The sequence below is a fragment of the Vulpes vulpes genome, chromosome 11, assembly GCF_048418805.1.
Source record: "Vulpes vulpes isolate BD-2025 chromosome 11, VulVul3, whole genome shotgun sequence".
Taxonomy (NCBI): domain Eukaryota; kingdom Metazoa; phylum Chordata; class Mammalia; order Carnivora; family Canidae; genus Vulpes; species Vulpes vulpes.
This window is the reverse complement of record NC_132790.1, coordinates 75224536-75246039: the sequence shown is the minus strand read 5'-3', so window position 1 is coordinate 75246039 and position 21504 is coordinate 75224536. Positions and strand designations below refer to the sequence as shown.

Sequence of the window (21504 nt, the reverse complement as noted above, 5' to 3'; positions counted from 1 at the left end):
GACTATCACAACATAAGCAAAAAGACGGGACAGCCTGGGATAACAAGTTACTTAGAGAAAAATTCAGAAGTAATTGCTCTTGGTTATATTAATTGAAAATTCAGAATTAAGTAAAATAGGAAAAATATTTTGTACAGTGGAATACTATAGACCAGAGTATCTATAAAATACTACTAATAAAACTTCTGATGTAGTTTATTGGTTCATGAAATTAATCCCATGAGGCTATGGCAGCTCCATGAATATTCCTGAGATCCTACTGTGTGCCAAGATTCACAACTACAGTGATGAATCAAATTTAGTCCCTTTGTGACAGTTAATCACAATGCAAATCAAGCCCAGTGAGTCTGCACATTATCTCAGAATAGTGTGGAAAGTACTATGATGAATCCACAAAGACAGGATGGAGCCCTGAGTGCAGGGAGTGAGGATGAGAGGAGTTCAAGAAAAGGACACCAGACAAACTCCCACCCAGTTGACAGTCTCCTTAGGTATCTTTATCCTCTCTGGACATTGTCTAATCTAAGAGTACCTTATTTACTAAACTTACAAATGAGCATTTAAAGTGCAAAGTTTAGCCTTCCCCCACTTCCATCTTAAAATTCATAGGAACTTTATAAGGATTCAAAGGATGATGCTAAAAGTGGTCTTCACCGATGAGAATGGACCATAACACAGTCCTTTGATTTTTCTACACACGAGAAGTTCTTGGTTGTTTCCAAAAAAAGTAATCAAAATCTTTTATAGAGCAGCAGTTTCTTAAACTATGCAGCACCCCCAAGTGAAATTTCAACCTCTCAATCCCCATCGTTGCAGAAAAACAGCCAAAGTTATGGTACACTTTAACAATTAAGAACTGTTCTAAATATTTAACACGTATTAATTCACATAATTCTCATAACAATCCTGAAAAATCAGTACTATTCTCTTCCTACTTTATAGATAAGGGAATTGAGGCATGGAGAGTCACTTCCCAGAGCTGACACAGCTGGTGATGACAGAGCTCACATTCTTGACTCCTAGGTAATGAATGCTACAAGCTCACTCATTAAAGCGACAGCAAAAAGCAAGGACATACAAAGACTCACATAAAAGTGACGGAATGAAGTTGAAGAAATACATCACTTTGAGAAATAGTTCCATTAAGAAATAAAAAGAAAACGAAATCAAGCTCTGTCCTATGTCAACATAACCCAGGAGTTTCAATACCTCTCTGGAAATCCTATTGTGACGGCTCATCAAGTTAATACTTGTTTCAGGTAGCTCCACAGTTTTTAACTGCCTGGGAACAAATGCTGGATTGACAATAGAAAGGAACAAACCTGGGAGAATCAGTGGTACCCAGTGATGAAGTCCCCTCTCTTCTCATTTGGGTAAGAATGAAATCTCAAATAGTGCTAACAAAGTGTTAATCTTTTCTTCACTTTCAATCTATCATCTGGTTTGAATCTTTAATCCCCTTGAGTAAACTAAATTAGGTTAGCATTTTTATGGGAAAATATTGCAATAAAAGATAATATTTTTAAGGAAGAAAGAAAAAGATGATGGCTAAAAAGGATAAAGTTTTAGTGTAAAAATGAAAGAAAAAAAAATTATTGAAGGAAGTCAGCTACCTTCTCTACAATGAGGAATTCTGCAACCTTATGAATTGTCCATGATGAAACTCGAGCACCCCATAATAATACTGCATATTAGAACACAATACAATCTTACATTTCTGAAGCGCCCTTCATGCAAGCATCCCAGGGTGCTTTACAATCATTATGAGTTAAAATTAAAACTGAAGCACATACAATTCCTAATAGAATCATTTTAAAAATGCTAAACAGAACAAATAACTTTTAAGTCTAGATTTAAAAGTCCCAACAGCCAGAGCGTTCCTTACTTCAATTGGCAATGAGCTGCAGAGCCGGGCTGAGGCTCTCTCCTGTTATGTTAAAGGCTCTCTTATGTTTTTTATACTCGGAGCACGTTATGATCAAGCAGTTTCCAATGAAACAGGAAAAAATATGGGTGCGTGTATCTGTTTGTTTTGATTATTATGAATTTAAGGTCTTTTGTTTATTTGTTTACGAATGTGTTTGGCCAAATCTGACATGAAATAAAGCAGGTTTAAAAAGCAAATCCAGATAGAGCCCAACTAGAAATTTAAGTAGTAATTGTGCAAAAAAGACACTCAAAAAGCACTCTAAAACTAGCTCTGTTTTAGCAAGAAAATCAGATTGATTAGCATGATTTGGTTAACTTTTTAAGAAAACAATTAGAAAATAGCATTTGGTAGGCTTTCTCCAGGCCTTGTCTACTTCTAAACCTTGGCAGTATTTATTATTCTGCAAGTCAGAAAAAAATAGGGGAAATGCTCTCATGATATGGTAATTTTCCTTGCATTAGTGATTTTGAGGTCAAAGGAAACCTGTTCAGATCTAAAACAAAGCACAGGTAAAAATCTATTAAGTGAAAATGAAGTACTTACACATTGTTAAGCACTCTCTAAACTGGCATGGCTTAAACTCTTTTATGTTTTACTATTGTGAAAAGATAGTAGCTATAAAATATTTGAGATCAATCCATTTTAAGTTAGATGCTTTATTAAGTTTGGCTTTTTTGATTAATATATCTGAAAGGTTACAGAGAGCGAACTTCAAGCTACAGTAAAATCCTTATATATCTAAATCAGCTAAAAACGAGCCTGATATATGAGATTCAAAAAGGAAAACTTGCAAAATTTGGAGAACATTTTTTTTCTTCTATTGTAGATTCTATATATATTAGCATTAACACAAAGCAGATAACTAATATGACAGAGAATTAACTGGTTCAAAAAAGAAGACAGAAACAATTATCAGCAATTCACACTACTAACCATATAATAAGACTGGTTTTACCATTTCCTTTATGGATCTCACTATGAATACAATTGCTGAAAATGGTAATAAAATCCAATCAGTATCAAGAACATCAGTGCCTGGCAAAGCAGATGTTCATAACCTCGGATTCCTTTATGGTCAGTAGGGTAAGGGTTGGGAAAAGTTTTGTAATTTAAAAAAAGGATACATATTTAACAAGATTTATGGATTACATCGGGAAGGGGCAAGTACAAAATCCTACAAGCACATCTCAAACAGGAAACGCTCTATTTTTAAATGGAGCTGGCCAGTTACATCCTCATCCATCATATCAGGCTAGTGGCTGACTAAAGTCCCTACTTGCAAATAGATTCAAAAAATTCAACTGCCCAATGTTTCCAATGCAAATGCCTAACACTGCCCTGGGACTCAAATCAAAAGGCTAGTAGCTTAGTTATACTTACTGATCCAGAAGGATGTGTCAGGATGGGCAAGAAAGGAACTGCCATAGAACTGCTAAACTCAAAACTTTCTGGAACCTCTCAAATACCAGGTTATCCCAGAAGTCAGTCCCTGTGGTCTGAACTACCCTCTCACTTCTAAACTAGGGGCAAGAAACAACTATACTTTTAATAATGCAAGTCAGAGTACAAACAAAAGAATCAAATCTCCTATGCTAAAGAAAAATTTCAGCAGTGAGAATAAACACAATTGGAAAACTTAAGTAGTTACCAATACTTCAGGGAGATGCAAGTATTTTATGAAATACATCAAATTAATTTGAGAAAGCCTTAAAAAAAAAAAAAAAAAAAAAAAGCCCATCTATATGTGACCAAGGAGGATATTGGATTAAGTTCACAGGCTCTGGGTATGAATTCTCATCCCTCTGCTTTACCAGGGGTGTAACTCTTAGGACTCATTTAAACACTCTATGTCTCAGGTTTCCTCAATTGAGAATGGGATACAAACTATATACTGCTTAGGGTGACAGACTTGCTCATGATACATCAAAGTAAACAAAAATTATTATTATTTCAAATATGAAAGCATATCATTCATATTACTACATAAGAAATAGGATGCCCGTCACACAGCAGACTGTCAATACATATTTTTGAATAAGTATGTGAATAAATTTCATAGGGTTAGACTCTCACATGAAGTACAAAATATGAATATTGATGTCAGATATTCTTAAGACAAGTGATTACTAATGTTTATTTAAAATTTTTCAGAAATGTCATTTTAGTCTAAAAATTATAAAACAATAATGCAAAGTGCAGTTTAATACACATATAGCATAACTGATACAGAATTTTTTTTTTTAAAGATTTTACTTATTTATTCATGAGAGACATAGAGACAGAGAGTCAGAGATAGGCAGGGGGAGAAGCAGGCTCCATGCAGGGAGCCTGATGTGGGACTCAAACCTGGAACTCCAGGATCACACCCTGGGCCGAAGGCAGGCATTAAATTGCTGAGCCACCCAGGGATCCCCCTGATAGGGAATTTTTAAACTGTTGCTCCGATGGTATGCATTACATAGACTGGAAATCAACTGACCACAGAGGTTTATTTAATGTTTATGGCAATGACTGCCAAGTTTCATATAATCAGTATTATTAAATGGTAAGCATCAGGAGGGCGGGCAGGATGGTTTACCTATTTTGCCAATACCTAATAAAAAATCTGACATATATTAGATCCTTAGATGCTGTCAAGGAAAAGGAAAAACGATGCTACTCAATATGACTTCTCAATGGAACGTTCAAACCTAAATATATCTTATATATATTTTGCCACTTGAAAATAAAAATGACAATTCCCACTCACTTCATGTAGGACTTGAGCTTGGAGCTTAAATAGAAGTAGAAAGTGACCCACTGCCTTAACAATGTGAGAGTTATGATGCGTGAGTGTGTGAGTGTGTGCACGTGCGCCTGTATGATAGAGAAGGGGTGGAGAAAAATGTACATATCAGATTAAAATTTCTTAGGAATATATGACCTGAACATTTTTAGAAGAAACATTTTAGGCTGAAAGAAGTAATAACTGACCTTTTACTTATGGTAGTTTTAACAAAATGAATCTATCCTTATACTGAGTGTATATATATATTTATCCAGTTCTTAAGTTAAATTTCTAAAACTTCAGGGAAAACTAAAATGAAAATGAAATGCCTTATTATAAATCAAAATGTTTATTTAACTACCCTTTTACCTCCTGAATCCATACTCTCAATGTTCTCATGACCACAGGCTTTCTTGTCCCCAAGCCTGATTTATTCTCTCCTCCTTACTTGCAGTTCAAAATACAACACCCACCTTATCCAACCACATCCACTGAAAAAAGGGAGAGTAACAAAGTGACCAACTTCAGATCCATAAGGAGCTAAGTGTTTGTGTCTTGACAGGTTTTTACAAAAATAAACACGTGGTACAAAAACTTAATAGATGGATGTCAATCTATTTGGGCAGATTCATGATTTAGCAAAGCAGTAACAAATAAAGGCATAGTTATAAATCAAACCACATGCACTCTTATAAGAAGAGTTTCTCATCTGGAGAAAACCTTGCAAATATTATCAGACATTACGGCAAGACAACATAAGCATTCATTTTAAAATTAACACATTCTAAAAAAAAAAAAAAAAAAAAAAAAAACACATTCTAAAATTTATCATTCGGAAAGGACTTTTGGGTCGGTCACTAACCAGCAGTTTGACAAACTCTAGGGCCACTGGCTCCTTCATTTGTCCAAGGAGGAATCTGGGTAGGATAACACCTAGTTCTAAGATTCCAAAGACATCTGCCTAGCAAGTGTGGGGCAATCCTCCAAAGAGCACTAAGGCAGAGCTTGTCAGATACCCCAGGTGAATTCCTGCTGGATTCTCACTGGTATTCCCTCCTAGCCTCTACCTCTGTAAGGGGAGCTGAGCAGGGTCTGTAGGGTGGACTTTCTGCTCAGCCAAATCATGAGAGATCCTACAGCTATACTTGCTACTGAGGTATTTTATCATATTAAACAGAATTCTTAAAGTACAGCAAAATGTGTATGCTAGATTGTATGCTCAATTTTCTCAAGTAAATAAATCAAAATCCCATAGAGGGGTAAATAGGTGTTAACACTTAGCATTTCTTGATGTTGGTTCCATTTTGTATAAGACTGAGGCAATATTTTTTTGCTGGGCATTTTCACAAAGCCATCTTCATCACTATCTCTCAACCACAGGGGAAAGAAAGAGTAGTTCTGCCAAGCTTCGCATATATTTTGGGATTAGGCCTTACAGAGCCTGGATTTCTCTTCTTTAACTAATAACTTATGACAGAAAAGAAAATAAAGAAGCAAATGGAAAATAGTTCATTATTAAAACATTCTGAATGGAGTATCAAGATTCATGGACTCATTCTAGAGAAAGAAATAAAAGATGACACAGTGGAGTATAAAATAACTCACTCATTTAAAAGAAGAGGTTGTATTTTTTCATAATATTAAACATTAAATTAATTTCAAATATTTGTTGCCGCTGGTAAACTACGCATTTTTTTAAAAGATATTTTTAAAGAAAGGACAACTGTAATTACAACTGATGTTGAAGTTATAGCCTAGTTTCGCCACTCAATGATTGATTACGGCAAGATCTCCAGCTAACACACAGATGCACGTTCCTCCAGAGGACTCTCTATAGAAACTCACCAATGTAGGACTCTAAAACCAAGCCCCGAATTTCATTTTGTCATTCTGTTTAATGTTATAATTGTCTGTATTCAATTCATTTCCCATGATAACATTAAGTAAACTCACAATTATATTTATAAGCTATAGTGAGGTAGAGTTTACTGGCTGAATGTTGAGGTCATTTAACAATTAATTCTCACTGCTTCTATCAGCAAATACTCATACTAGCATCTTCTTCTCCAGCTCACAGTAAATGCCTTAAATCTTTGCCTGAATTTACTTCCAATATCAACGGGACATTTAGCACCGTGTAGATACATGGCATTCCTGTACGAGGTGTTTATGCATATTTTACCTCGGAGTTAAAAAAAAGTTTATTTCTAGGACATTTCAAATTTTCAAACGCTAGTAACAAAGTGACATATTATCTGGAGTTGTCTGCAAAGCCCAAAGTCCCAGATGTAAGAGTCACCTGCTTCATTATATCATCCTATTGATTTAACTGTGTTTAATTAATTTAAATTACTTTTATTCGATGGTTATAAATTCACATCCTCTCTACTCCAAGGGTGAGAGAAGGAAGATAGAAGGAAATAAGCTAAAATAACAAAAAGAGTTTGCCCTGCATTCTAAGAAACTGATACTTGCAATATAGAAAATATTTTTTCTATGGCTACAGTTAATCTTAAAAGAATACAGAAAGCCATAATTAATTATAAACTTAATTCATTTGCTCTATTCCTACAACAAATATCAAAGTAAAGCTGAGGGACTGTAACCCGAGATGTATGGAGTTTCCATAAAACAGTAGCACAAAAGCCCACAAGCTCCCTACCAAAGGTACTAGTACCCTCACGAGCATTACACTAGAAATACATTCTGAGAATATCTCAACTGCAGAAATGTTTATAGCAGAATCATAAGATTTACGCTCAAGTGACTGACAGAGTAACATTCAGAATTACGTTTTGAACTTAAAAAAGAACTTCAAAATGGGGTAAAAATCTAGTTAGATCATACTTGAATTATACTGTATCATGGGATGACCTCACATTGGGTTTGACACTGAGGGATGGCATTCAAACACAATTACGTAGTGACTACACAAGCAGCCCATTAAGAGCAGGTTCACAGCATCCTTTTTTATGTGAAATCAGCTGAGCATTATCAAAAATGATGTTTGGTTTTAAATTTAGAAACAGGGTAGTCTCTACCTAGAGTTTTAGTTATGCTTCACCAAAATTCATTGTAAAATATCAAATACGATAATAATAAATATTTGTCTCATTTCAAGAATCTCTGATGATATGACAGGAATCTCAGAGGAAAGGAAAAGATTCCACCAAAAAAAAAAACCAAAAAAACAAAAAACAAAAAAGGTAAACCAATGCCACAAAACTGGTGACAAAATCCCAGTAAACAACTACTCAACCTCTGGTTACAGGGAAGAAACTTCTTATTTTTATAATTGTTTATACTAAATACTCTTTTTCTCCCCTTTTTGTAATGAACAAAATATCCCCAAACCATACTTTTATTTAGGTAGCATGGTAAAGTTTTACATTAATACTTACACTGCCATTCCCCCTCACCAAAGGTTCTTGGAAGTTATACCACCTTTACTCTTTCTTAAGTAAGGATACTCAGGAGAATGTAGCTTCCATGCTCAGAGCACTCAGAAAAGGAATCTAAAAACAAGCTAGCACACTCTTCTGCTGAGCTGCTTTTCCTTCATTCTTTTCCCCAAGGGAGAAAAAGTGTAAAGGCTCTGTTCAGAATAAATCAAGCATCCTGTTTAAAGTCACCAGTGGTCAAGTCACTTTGCAATTTTGACAGTCCTGCTTCAGATACCAGTTGCTTTAGACTATGGGGCCCCATCAAACCTCAAATCAAGGCTCCCCACGATGGCTTATTATTTATTACATGCTATGCTAAGTACCTGTGAAAGGGGGCACTCCTTGGCCAACGAACTCTGATTCATATCTTTCAGTAAGTCCTTCAGAGCATTCCTTACTGTGGTGTGCGACCATTGTTCGGGAGGCAAGTCTTCTAGTTTGGGGCAACTATTTGAGACATAGATTAGAAAGGGGATTATTACAAGATTGCATCCCGCTGCAGAACATTCCTTTAAGACAGACAGATTTCATTTTGCGCATCAAACAGATGCATCTGGAGATTGCTCTCGGTCTCCTGATTGTTCCGATTAGTTAATTACTTTATACAACACATCTGCTGTATCGATGCATGAATTATACATCAGCTGCCTGTGGTGGCTATTTTTTCATGTTACTTCTACCTTCCTGCTCTGATGCGCTTGGGAAGACAATTTAAGGTGTACTGCTTTCTCATGAGCCATCGTGAAAAGCATTAACGTATTAACCGTTTTCCTTTCATGACTCTGTTCATACGAATTAAAATGGCAAAAAATATATATATATAAATAAATAAGATCGCGGTAATAGTGAATAAGGCATTCTTTCACAAAATGTACACAGATGGCACTGTTCATGATATGCAAAAATATTTTTCTCTTAAGTAAACTTTATGTAAAATGCCTTCTTGTAATGCATCATTTAATTGACTAAATATAAAAAGTCTTGTCTTTTGATATCCTGCACAAAACCTACAAATTCGGGGGTGGGGGGCAGGTGGGAAGGCTGCTTTTAAATATACATTGAAGTTAGGAAAATAAAGCAGAAGGGGTAAAGTAATAAAATCAATTTGGATTAACCCTTCTGAAACATTAAGAGTAAATAAAAATCAAAGGTTGACCAGAGATGCTTTATTTCAAGAGATCAGGCACATAGAACCTTTTGCCTTAGAACTAACTGCTGTCCTGACTCACCTGTGTAACTGAATTTTCAATGTGACCACATGATACACGTCTTGAAGCATATCTGCTACCGTAGCATCAGGGGCATCTGTCACATAAGACAGTGGAACTGGATTCCACTTTCCAACCTGGATTAGGCCTATTGCAGATAAAGAGAATATGTCACTAAATATTTTACCTTTCAGATAATATTTCTAGTAGAAGGTTGTTGTCGTCGTCGTCGTTGTTGTTTTTCATTGCCCCCACCACAAGCAATATTGTTATTTCTGTTTGAATGATTCCCTTCCCTCTAAAAGGCAGGTCAATGAAAATATTCACAGCTTAGCCTTCCAAATTGTGAAATTATGTAAATGACTGTAGGGTTGTTTATTATTTTGGAAATAAAACCCCATCAATAAAACCTATGCATAGGCCACATTTTCCTAACTTACAGGAAGTTCTAATAAGACATAGCTGAACCAGTTCTAAATGGCTTTACGATTTAGATAAGATTCTCTATTGCAATGGGAATCAGCATTGAAAAATACTTTACAGCCCATAAAACCATCAGAAACAGAATAAAAGAAACAGAACTAGATATTCAGTCATAAATGCAAATTGACTCTCAACAGTCCATCTGCTCAAATACGCTCCTCACTTCCTTGTGGGTCCTCAGTGGAGCAGATTATTAAGGTCAATAAGCATACTAATGATTCAGCTGAAGTAATTTAAAAAAAAAATCTACCTCGACATTCCACACGAGCAAAATGTGTGTTAACTAAACCAAACTGAATTAAGCCAATTTTTTAAACCCACAGTCTATAAGGAACCAATGTAACACACAGGCTACAGTTCTTTGAATAAAAATATTCAGTGCTTTCTCTGCAGAGTAAACAAAGGATGCCAAGCAATTTTTCCAACCCCACGTATGCATTATTTACCTTTGGCCTGGGCAGCAGAGCTATGTGAATAACCCAGAGACAGTAATGCCATTTCTATCAGCTGGTTGAAAAGCATATCCTTTCTCACCAACACAAATTCCGCATGCTCCTCCTTGCAATCATATTCAATGGCGTTTTCATAATGTTCCACCACGCAGAAAACTGGTAGCATGGTTCCTATCAAAGAGACAGAGAAAAAGAAACGCAAACCAACAATCTTCAGAAATACAATCTGGGGGGAGGAAAAACTAAACCATGAAAATAAATCTTCCCAACAGTGAGAGAAGGGGAGACTGTGTTTCCAAGGCAGACAGGGCACAGGGATACAAGCACGCACACACAAACATATACATTCTTTTATTTTTTAAAGTTGTAAGAGAAATATTGAAATAGGATGTGAATTTGGTCCCAAGATAACTTGGGCTCTGCTTTAATATTAACAGTGCATTTTCCAAAATCAATTAATGCAGAATTACCTTTTTGATCAAATAATAATGCTGACGAGAGAGAAGTGTCTTATCTGATCTGCTGTGAGTGGTATACAGGGTGCAAACAGAACTCACTATAGGCGTCTTCAGAAGAACCCACCTTCATGCTTCCTACGTGCTTTTTGTTAATATTAAACTTTTCCCGTTTGTGTCCAAATTACCTTTGACTATAACATTTTTAGCATTTTCTTCCTTTTATTAGATCTTTACTAAACAGTTGCATAAAAGAAACACAAAACTTAACCAAACTGATGTTTAAAATATGATTTCAATATGTGCATAATGTAAATAAATAAGATTTATTTTTACAGCTACTCATTTAATCTACCTGACTAAAAAGACATCCCAGTAACCACAGGTCTTTAAAATGAACAATCTTTGTTATGTGTTAGGAGAGAAAGAGAAAAGGAAAGTGGCTTCGTAATGACATATTAGGATAAAGGGATCTACACAGATTTGACGTGTTCTTTCTTTATTTACTTTAATCCAATGTAATAACTCAGTAGCCAGATGATTAATAAGCACAGGCCACACCACCGTTAGAAAAGAGGCTTCTAGAAACTGAAATCACGGAATGCTGTAGTACTCAAGGTGTTTATGCAGCGCACTGTCAGACTTCCAGTGATATACGGAAAAGGGTTAAAAGCAGATGCATCTGAACTGTACTGTGGCAAACTGCCAGGAGGGTATCATCTTTAGCATAAATGATGACAAGGGTTACTTTAACAGGGCACCCAGGATCCCCAATTAGTCCTATAACATTAATGCCTCTATAAGGCTCTGCCCTCTGGACTCACAGAATCCTACCAACTTCTGGAGATTTCTAATGCACACCAACCAGAGCTAAAAATCAGGATTTCCTACTGACACCAGTGATGCCCTTTAAAAAGGCTCTATTTTCTTGTTTATGCTGAATAAAAGCCGGCAGTTAAACAGCTACATATTTTTACATGTGCATCTTCACCAAAGCCTTAGTGAACTGTTCACTAGAGATTCTAGCTCTGACAAATAAACCCCTTTAGGTTTACTTAGAAAAGCTCACAAACTCATTCGAAGGTACCCAACAGGCTAGGCATGAAAAACAAGCCGCAGAGCTTGCCAATATTCTTGTCATTCATTCATCTGTTTTATACCAGAGAGAGAACCTGTCAGGGATCAGAAGAAGACTTGGGAAGACCACAGCAAAAATAGCAACATGCGAACTGGTGATTTCTTCCTTGGCTTGAAGGTACTTTGGCATAATTTCCTAAACAAATAAACAAAACACCCAACCTCTTTTTCTTAAGTAGTGCTTTCTCATCTCAGCCCCAATTTTTATCTAGCACCTGTCAAACAGAAACTATATACATGAAAAATAAAAGAAAAAAAAAACACCACCACCAAAAAGCTTTAGTAATTTTGTTGTTTGAAGCAAGCTGAGAACCTTCTACAATTAAACTAAATTTTTAAAATAAGTCACTATGAAAGCAATGTTTAAAAAAAAATTTTGAGCAGGAAGTGAAATTACTGTACTTTGGTTTCTCCTCCCCCTGTTCTGATGGCTTCAAAGAGTTGGGTTAGTACAACAAAAACATACGCATTGATTTTTCCTCTTACAGAATGATACAGACGTGTTCTACTATATGCTCCCTAGACATATGAAAATTAACTATAGGCTTTACAAACTGTTGAAACATACTGGATTTACTTTGGACTTTTATTTAGAGATACCCTATAGATAATTAAGGTGGCTACTGATAAAGTGACAATAGAATCATTTAATTAAAAATCTAGCTGCTAAACCTTCTAGCAAACTTGTCACCCTTGTCTTCCTGATACTGTGAGTAATGCTGAACAGGAGCCTTCTCTGAACTGTCTGATTATTTGTGCTAGTGTTTGGCAAGACTTCCAACTACAGCAACTTCATAACCTTCCAGCATTAAAAGGGGAGTGCACTGGTCACTGCTGAATGCTAAAAATACCACATGATTTAAACCTGGAGGCAGTCTTAGAAGCTTTTGCTGAAGGTTTATGAGCCTGTGTAAACAGCACGTCTGCCATAAGGAGCAGTGAAGTCTGTAGAATCCTTGTCTAAAACTGTCCTGGCATTAAAGTTTGCTGTGCAAATATCACATAATACCAGAGACAGCTGAAATCTCCTATTTAGGAATTTATGGAACTTATATGTTTGCAGGCGTCAGAAAGTCTTTTTTATAGAGCCCCAGTGCTTCACAGTACAATATTAATGCACTCAGTTTGAAAAGCCGTAATAAATTATATTTTTAATGCTCTTACCCTGGCTTTCTTAAGATGCATACATTCTTGGCAAACAATCAATAAATAGGGTAATCATGAGTAGAGGCCAAAGAATTTGCTGAAGTGCTGTTTTTCCATTTTTAATAGATAAAGATCTAACAATACGGACTGCTGTGTCTGTTCATTTCAGGATCAATATATTCTTTGTTTTCGCCAAACCAAGAAAAAAATAAATGATTGTATGATAAATGTTATGCATCAAACACAATGAAATTCCTCTGCCTTCTAACTTTATCTACTTAATATTCTCGGTTGCTAAAAGATGGCATTTTTATCCTTCGCTTAGCAAATGTAAGAAAAATCTGAACCCTAAACACAGTTATTCAGAGACAAAATAAAGACTATTATGAGACACACACGTTATACCCAGTATAGGCACTGATCTACATAAATAGCAGTGCTGAACACAAAGTTGTTAAACTTCATCAATTTTATATAAAATTGGTAGAGTCACACGGTTACACATCTTCCCTTTATAAACTTGCCTGAGTTTGCCCTTCCTTTATCAAAAATACTCAACTGTAGCAAAAACCATAAACTAGAATCATCAGGTTTTTCACTACTAAATAATAAATTTGCTCTTAAGAAAACAAACCATAAAATAGGACATCGCAAAATTTCAACATCGTATCACATAAGATTCCCGTTATCTCTGAAAATGACTTACAACTAATAATCCTCTGAAAAAAGCTAAGACAGTCCTCAAACAATCTAAGTGTCTTATTCTTAATCGGGGTTAGTTTAAGCAACAGCCACCTACGCATCCTCTACCACAGTAACACCTTATCAATGTGTAATGTTGTGTAATGAAAGCCATTATATTTCACTCAGTCCTTATCATCCAAACACCCAATGACTCCAGTCTATATAGTAGGGTAAGGTGCTCCACTCAAGCCCAGAGCCCACACTTTCTAAGCATGACTGACACTGCAGCATGGAATGGAACTAATTTCACATCAGAAAGGGAATCAAGGAAAAGAATATACAAAGACATGTTCTGCTCTCCACCCCCCACACAAAGTGGCCTTGAGTAGACACAAGGGCTTGCAGCTTTCCAGGATTTGGCTGGAAGGTATTTACCTTTCCTAAGGTTGGTTTTCATCAGATGGCCCGAGTGTTTTAAAGGCACTCCCTGCATTTTTGCACCTGTGCTCCCAAGCCTTCCTCTTCCTAGTGGGCTCCCGTTCTGCTCCAGGCGGGCAATCTTGGCTGGTGGACCCTTCGGATCGCTCACATTGTTAGACATGTCTGAATGTTCTTTCCCCTGAGGTGCCTCGTTCAAATGATCCATACTCAGTTACCCTCTAAAGATCACCTGCCAGAATTTAAAAAGAAGACATGTTATAATTGGGTGGGGGATCTCTCTCTCTCTCTTTCCCCCTTATGTAATAGATGATATACCGAGCAAATATTTTATCTGTAGCTATTTCTCTCCACAAATATAACATACTTGTAAAACTGCTTAACTAGACAAATCATATAATGCAGATATTACTATGTTTTTAGACAACAGTATTACATTTCCATTCAAGTTAACAGAATAATTTGTGGAAACTATAGCCACGCATATTAGAATAAAAAGGTGATCCGTCACCTGCCAACAAAACTAAGTTGGGAGAAATGGGCTTACTTTTAGAACAAGAATTACCACAAGTGTAGCTAAAAAGAAAACAACATATTTATGTAGTCCCAATTTTTAAAAATTAGAAACTCATTACAGAACACAATAGTACCCTTTAATCAAGAATGGGAAGATTATCATAGTCCAAAATATTAATTAAATCTGAAGTGCATGTTTACATTTTTACATATAGTTTAATTCTTATGAGGAAAATATATGTGTGTGTGTGTGTGTGTGTGTGTATATATATATATATATATATATATATATATATATACACACACATATATATATGTATACCTCAAAACACTACCTCACTAGAAGGTAGCAAAGGTAGCAAGTAACTGCTTTTTAAACACCTCATTGGCTTTACAGGTTAATTCACAGAAAAAGTTTTCTACTGTTTAAGTTTCAAGAATTACATGACCTGTTAAAGATCTACTCAAGTCCTGGTTCAAACATGTGATTGGATCACATCACCTTTAAGAAAATGGAAAGAAATGTAGGATTTCTTCTAATATCCCAGATGCTGAAGCATTCCAACCTATGTGTTTTAGCATTGATATTTAGGTGTCCCTTAGTAACAGAATACTGTTAACTTGTTTAAACAGCAAAAAACTTGAAAATACTTTGTGATATACATATTAGATTGAAGGGCCAAACTCACTTTTTTAAAAAATCTTGATGATTTTGGTAAAACACAATAACTAACATTTAAAAATAACCTTGGTACCCAATGAAGTCAACATCTTAACTGACTTCAGAAAAAATATAAAAGATAATTGTTTTCAGTTATACACTGGACATCAATTTTGATATTTATAATAAAGCAATTAGTACAATATCAAAGTCACTTCTAAAATGCAGTTTTAACTGCAACTGGTAATAGCAGGTTCGGTAGAATTATTTTCTAAACTTTCATGGTACTTTATGGAGCTCCCCAATATCCAGCTCTCTGGTAATTCAACATATCTTGTACTTTAAAAAATATATATATTATACCAAAGAAGCTATTGAGATCTGTTTGTTGAAAGTCAGTTTGTATCAGCATGGCCTTTCTGTAAGCATTTTTTTCCCTGTTTAACCATAGATTACTCTGCCCATTATAGTCAAGCAAAGAAGTGAAGGGGGTGGGGGGAAGCAATGGTAATCTGTAGGCTTAAAAGCAACCTTAAGAATGCCAATCGAAGAACTATAAAGTTTGAGAAATAATGGCTATTTATCCTTGTACTCTAGGGTGGCACGCTGAGAACTAAAGGTTTACCGTTGATCGAGGTCCCATCTGTTTTTGGTTATGAGGTTCATTAACAATAAATGTTCCTCTTTTAACCACTTTTTATCAAGATTACTCTTTTCCATTATATTAAACTACAGTCTAAAGCCAAAATTAGAGAGCGATGATTATTAACTTATTCAAAACACTGTTTATAATGTTTCGTGTGGATTAAAATATGGAGCTGCTTTTTCTGAAATTGGTTGCCTTACCCTAGAGCAGAAGATGAATTTTAAAACATATGATTTGAAAAGAAAATACTTAACCCGTGGGGCAATTTGAGAAAAAAAAAAAAAAGAGGGGGGTGGTGGTGGTGGTGGTGGTGGTGTAGACAACAGCATCAAAGTTAATGCTACAAAACATATTAAGTAGTCATGAGGCTTAACAGCATTATAAGCTGTACAGCAAATGAAAGTGATAGATTATAATTTAGTTAATGTATTGACAATCAAAACATCATATAGGTCATGCAAAATTATCCTTCCAATACCCACCTAGAAGAGTCTATTAAACACTCAGTCATCTTGTAAAAAGCTTTACATTATAAAGCAAAATTACATGCACATAAAACACCCAATTTACTCATTTAAACTCTATGCCCAAGGCTAAAGTTCACCAAACCTCAGTTTGGTATTGCAAAGAGCAGCCTCCACGGGGCCTGCTGGACTGACAGCCTGGAAACTAACTACAGTCTCAACAGATGCCAAGCTGAAGAGTTTCTTTTGAGTTACACATTTTAAAACGCCTTTTAGTGTAACGTCTGGTTGGCATACAGAATGCAGGCTACTTTCTCAAAATCCCATTTCCCTGTCCATAAACCATGTCTATATATGATAATTACTGAATAAAACAGTGAACTCAGACACAGCTATTATTTCCTCCAAAAAGAAAAGGAAAAAACATGAAATTCCAGCTTCAACAACCTATTTTTTTTTTTTTTTTGCAATGTGGGATCTTTTTCAACGAGTTCCTGGCTGAATCGCCTCACTCGCCCCCGAAGAACCCCATAATCACATTTTAAGAGATTGTGCCCTTATCCATTCCATATGGCCGGCACGATCCAGGCCAAGCTTTCACTGTGACCTTTTAAAGAGACAAAGAAGCAAAGTACTATCTAGAAACAGAAACACTGCAGTTTTACTGAGTGAAATTAGCAAAACCGACCTGAAACTCACCACTTCAAAACTTGACAGCATATAAATAACAAAAACAAAGGAGATTTCCTTTGCAGCCCGGGTTCTTGAAGAGAAGTTCAAGACTGATGTTTTCTACGTCCTTTTTTTTTTTTTTTAATTAAAAAAAAAAAAAAAAAAAGCAGCAGACCTGAAGGCGACTTCCCCTGAAATTGTATTATTTTTCTCTTCCCCTACCCCCGCCCCCCTAAGCGGGGGAAGGGCAGAAATAAACGTCTAGAAGAGTAGCCATGGGAGAGGGGGTTAAAAAAAAAAAAAAAATCACAATTCGAAAAACAACATATATGGTTTGTAAAACGTCTAACCTCAGAGAACGGGGTTTTCGATGGGGGAGGAGGGGAGAGTGGGAAGTAGGGAGGAGGGAGAAGATAAAATTGATCTGACAAGTGATTCGTTGGGGGGAAAATCGTAAAAACAAAGCAAAACGCGTTATGAGCTGTACACTGTGGTGATGCTGGGGAGGCGAGGTGGTGACTGAGGATTCTCTTAAAAAGAAGAAGAAAAAAATCACTGCGGACAAGGTCTCCCGGAAAGGGGGGAAAAGAGAGAAAAAAAAAAAAAAAAAAAGGTGCCCTCGCTTCCCTCCCTGGCTCCCGGCTCCCGGCTCCCGGCTCCCGCCCGCCGCCCGGGTCTGCGGCGTGAGGACCGAAAGTCTACTTCGGGCTGTCACTTGCGAGATTATTCCCCAGGAAGCCCGAGACCGCGGAGCGGGGAAGGCCACCTCGCCTCCCTTCCGACCGCCCCCGCCCCCTCCCCAACAATTGCGACTAATGATTAACAAACCTTAAACTTTCTTCCCCCAGCCTCGCACCCCGCAACCAGGGCATCTACCGAGGGGCAGCGAGGGGGGGGCAGAAGGTCGCGGCTAGAGCCCCGGGAAGGCACTGAGAGGCCACTTTGGGTCCGGCCCTCGCTGATAGCAGCCCCGAGGACCCTCTCCCTGCCCATGGACGCGGGGCTGCGAGCGCCCGGGGAGCCGAGTGAGTAGGGGGAGAGCGCGAGGGGCGGCGGGGCGGGAGGGGAGCGGAGGGAGGGAGGGAGGGGAGCGGAGGGAGGGGGAGGGAACCCGCAGGCACCCCCGGCCGCCGCCGCCGCCGCCGCCTCCGCGACGAACTCCCCGCCCCCTCCCCCCCAAAAAGTCGCCGAGCGCTCACTCAGCCAGAGTCCGGGGTAAACAACGAGCACCACAATGGCACTGGGACTCGGGGGCGAGACGCCCAGCGCCCGGCAAAACTGAGCCGGAGTCCCCCGAAACGCAGGGGGCGCGGGCGCGGGCGGGCGCGGGCGGGCGGGGGCGGGGCGGGGGCGCGGGCGCGGGCGCCGGCGCGTCCTCCGCGGGCGCCGGCCTCAGGCTCGCGCCCCGGGCCGGGCCGGAGGGCGGCTGCGGCTGTTGTGGCGACGAGGCCGGCGGTTGCCGGGCGGCCCGGGGGGAGGCGTGTGCGTGTGTTTGTGTGTGCGTGCGTGTGAGCGCGAGTCCCCGGACGGGGCCGCCGCTCCCGCTCGCTCTCCCTCGCTCGCTCGCTCGCTCGCTCTCCCCCGCGCGGCCGGCTCTGCCCCCATTAGATCACGAGTTGACTCATCCCGGCCGCCGCCGCCGCCGCCGCCGCCGCCGCCGCCGTGCCCAGCTCGGCTCCGCGCGTCCGCCCGGGCTGCAGCCCCCTACGCCGCTGCTGCTGCCGCCGCCGCTGCTGCTGCTGCCGCCGCCGCCGCCGCTGTGGCTGCCGCTTCTTCCTCCTCCTCATTTTAATACAGAGTCACCCCGCTCGCAGCCCCAGCCCCAGCCCCGAGCACGCAGCCTCCTCCCGGCCGCCCGCCGCCGCCCCGAGCCCTTCCCCAGCGGGGCCGGCTCCTCCGCCGCGTCCGGGGAGCGGGAGCGAGCGAGCAAGTGGCGGCGGCGGCGGCGGCGGCGGCGGAGGGGGGGGGGGGGAGGAGGAGGAGGAGGAGGAGGAAGGGGGTGCGGAGCGGAGGAGGAAGGCGACGGGGTGGGGGTGGGGTGGGGTGGGGGGGCAGGGTGCGAGGGGAAGGCGGAAGAGGGACGGGGATTAAAACCCGGGCTGGAGGGCCGGATTGGGGGAGGGGGCGGGGGCGGGGGCGGCGAGTTAAAAAGCAGAAAGACAAGTAACTAGTGAATGAGTGAGGGGAGGGGAGGGGAGGGGAGGGGAGGGGTGGGGGGGGAGGGGGGAAGCGCACGATTTCCGGCCCCGGGCGCGCAAGAATTTGTAATGAGCTTGATTAGAGTGAGGCGGCCCGACATTTATTACACACAATACCCAGAATAACAGGGCGCCGCGCGAGGGGCAGCGCCGGCCGCCGCCAGGCGCGCCGGGGAGGGCGCGGAGGGGAGGGGACGGGAGGGGACGGGAGAGGGGGCTTCCCTGGCAGCGGCCGCCGCGGCGGGGAGGGGAGGGGAGGGGCGGGGAGGGGAGGGGAGCGCGCGGCGCGCGGGCGGCAGGGGCAGGTGTGCGAGTGAGCTGCGCGGGAGGAGGGGCGCCGCCGGCGGGGGCGGGGGCGGGGGCGGGGGGGAGGGGGGCCGGCGGGGGCGGGGGCGGGGGGCGCTCACCAACCACCCACGCGCGCAAAAGCCACCGAAAGGAGTACGTGGGAGCGTCGCGGGCGGGCCCCCGGGGAGGCGCGCGGGCCCCGCGGGAGAGGGCCCCGCGCGTGCAGGTGACCGGCTCGGGGCTCGCAGGCAGGGGGCCCTGGGGGGGGGGGGGCCCGAGGGGGACACCGGGGCAGACCTCTCCCGAGCGGCGCGGAGGGTGCACAAACATTTGCACAGGCGTAAAGGCCGGGAGCCCCGAAGAGCTCGCGCGAATATTTATCCTCAAAGGAGGTAAAATCCCAAACTAGTATGAGCCAACGTTAAAAAAAAAAAAAAAAAAAAAAAGATGAGTAAGAGCTTTCTGTATCTAGTCAGGGGTAGGTTCAAAACTCCCTCACTTCTGAGCCACAGAACGAACACGTTGGAGGAAGAAATACGTGTGGCTCATAGTGGCGGATTCGAACAAGATTTGGGTCACTTGAAAGAGATCTGACTTGTTATTCACAAAGGAGAAGACGCCACCATTCCTAAATTAATTCAGACCGGGTGCAAGAAAAGTTTGAGTTGGTGAATACATCTGTCGTAACCAGACAGTGCTTCTGACATCTAGGGAAAGCTGCCCCCAGTTAGGTGCACGGCCATTAGCACAGAACTATGATCCTCTTATTTAGATAACCTATTAAATACAGTTCCTATAAAAATGAAGAACATTACAATCTCATTAGAAACTGAGATGCAGCGTTTATCGCTTGGGTTTCAGGACTAACATCTTAGAACCCTGAAGGCAGTTAATCATTAAACAAAAACAAAAACGTGGTAGGAATTATTTTTCAGAATGCACTAGTAGGGAAAAGAGAAAAATCAGTCAGATAAACATTTTGTTACACATAAAAAAAAGCAACAAGTTAGCACAAGTACTGAGATAAGAGGGAAATATGCAAATTAAGCTCTTTAAAGCTACCAATACACTCTTAGAGACACTGTTTACATTAGAAATCTAAGGAAAGCAGAAGGTAAAGCAGGAGATAAAGTATAGGAAATAATGGCCTCCTGGGGAGAACAAGTTTAGGAGAAACACAATGAAAATATATCACTCTAATGGCACCTAAGTTTCACCCACAAACCGGAAAGGTTAGTCAAAATCGAGGAAGGCAACCGTGAATCTTGGCATATATAAACCCAAGCCTTGAGCAAAATGAAGAACATGTGATAATAAAACACAACATCAAAAACAAGAAAATATAAGACAATCTTTACCAAAAGCCCAAATGACACCATATTTTTAAAAGCTGAAACGGGAAATGAGGAGGATTTTTTTTTTTTAATTGAAGTATAAGAAACACAATCAATAAGGAAAAATACAAACATGGCAAAAATGTAGCACAGGTGTCCTGGTTGGTATTGTGGATGGAAGTACTCAAGCTTATTTTAGAAAGGTGTTTGGTATTTAAATGGAAAACCTAGATCACCAGTTATCATCAATAATCTCCATGGCAATGATAGGTTAAATCAGGAGTTTGCAAAGACGTATATTTTAAGATTTGCTTCAAACTGGTGATGCCTGACATGTTTCCCACTAACCTGCTTGGTTTTTGGTAGGAACAGTGCATTCTAGTATGCTGTGCAAATTGACAAATAGCAGCAAATTTTTAAAAAAAAATCTACAAAATTTATCCATGCAACTTTTATCCAGGAATTACAAGCTAATTCTTAAACATGACCTAAGTTTGTAATAAGGATGGGACATGGCCTTGGAAAATGATTAAATAAATGAGGATAGAGACATCTAATAATGACTATTATAAAGAATACTGA

General features: G+C 40.0%; 1 protein-coding gene and 1 long non-coding RNA gene across 10 annotated transcripts in view; one reads left to right on the top strand and one right to left on the bottom strand.

Moving 5' to 3' along the window:
• SATB1 (SATB homeobox 1) overlaps positions 1–21504 on the bottom strand; it is a 98962-nt gene that overhangs the window by 60583 nt on the left and 16875 nt on the right. For 3 of the 8 annotated variants that reach the window (XM_072726753.1, XM_072726760.1, XM_072726761.1), the window contains exons 1-5: positions 17130–17268; positions 14141–14375; positions 10278–10454; positions 9370–9496; positions 8464–8587 (exon numbers count right to left, since the gene is read on the bottom strand). In XM_072726753.1, the coding sequence (XP_072582854.1) occupies positions 8464–8587; positions 9370–9496; positions 10278–10454; positions 14141–14351 (639 nt within the window). In that variant the 5' untranslated portion in view covers positions 14352–14375; positions 17130–17268. Of the gene's footprint in view, positions 1–8463; positions 8588–9369; positions 9497–10277; positions 10455–14140; positions 14376–17118; positions 17715–17930; positions 18247–21504 lie in introns of those variants that run through there. The other 5 variants (XM_072726756.1, XM_072726758.1, XM_072726754.1 and 2 more) reach the window with 4 other exon arrangements.
• Positions 17989–21504, top strand: part of LOC112925607 (uncharacterized) — a 39354-nt gene continuing 35838 nt past the window's right edge. For both annotated transcript variants that reach the window (XR_011995256.1, XR_011995255.1), the window contains exon 1: positions 17989–18127. This is a non-coding gene — a long non-coding RNA (uncharacterized lncRNA). The remainder of the gene's footprint in view (positions 18128–21504) is intronic.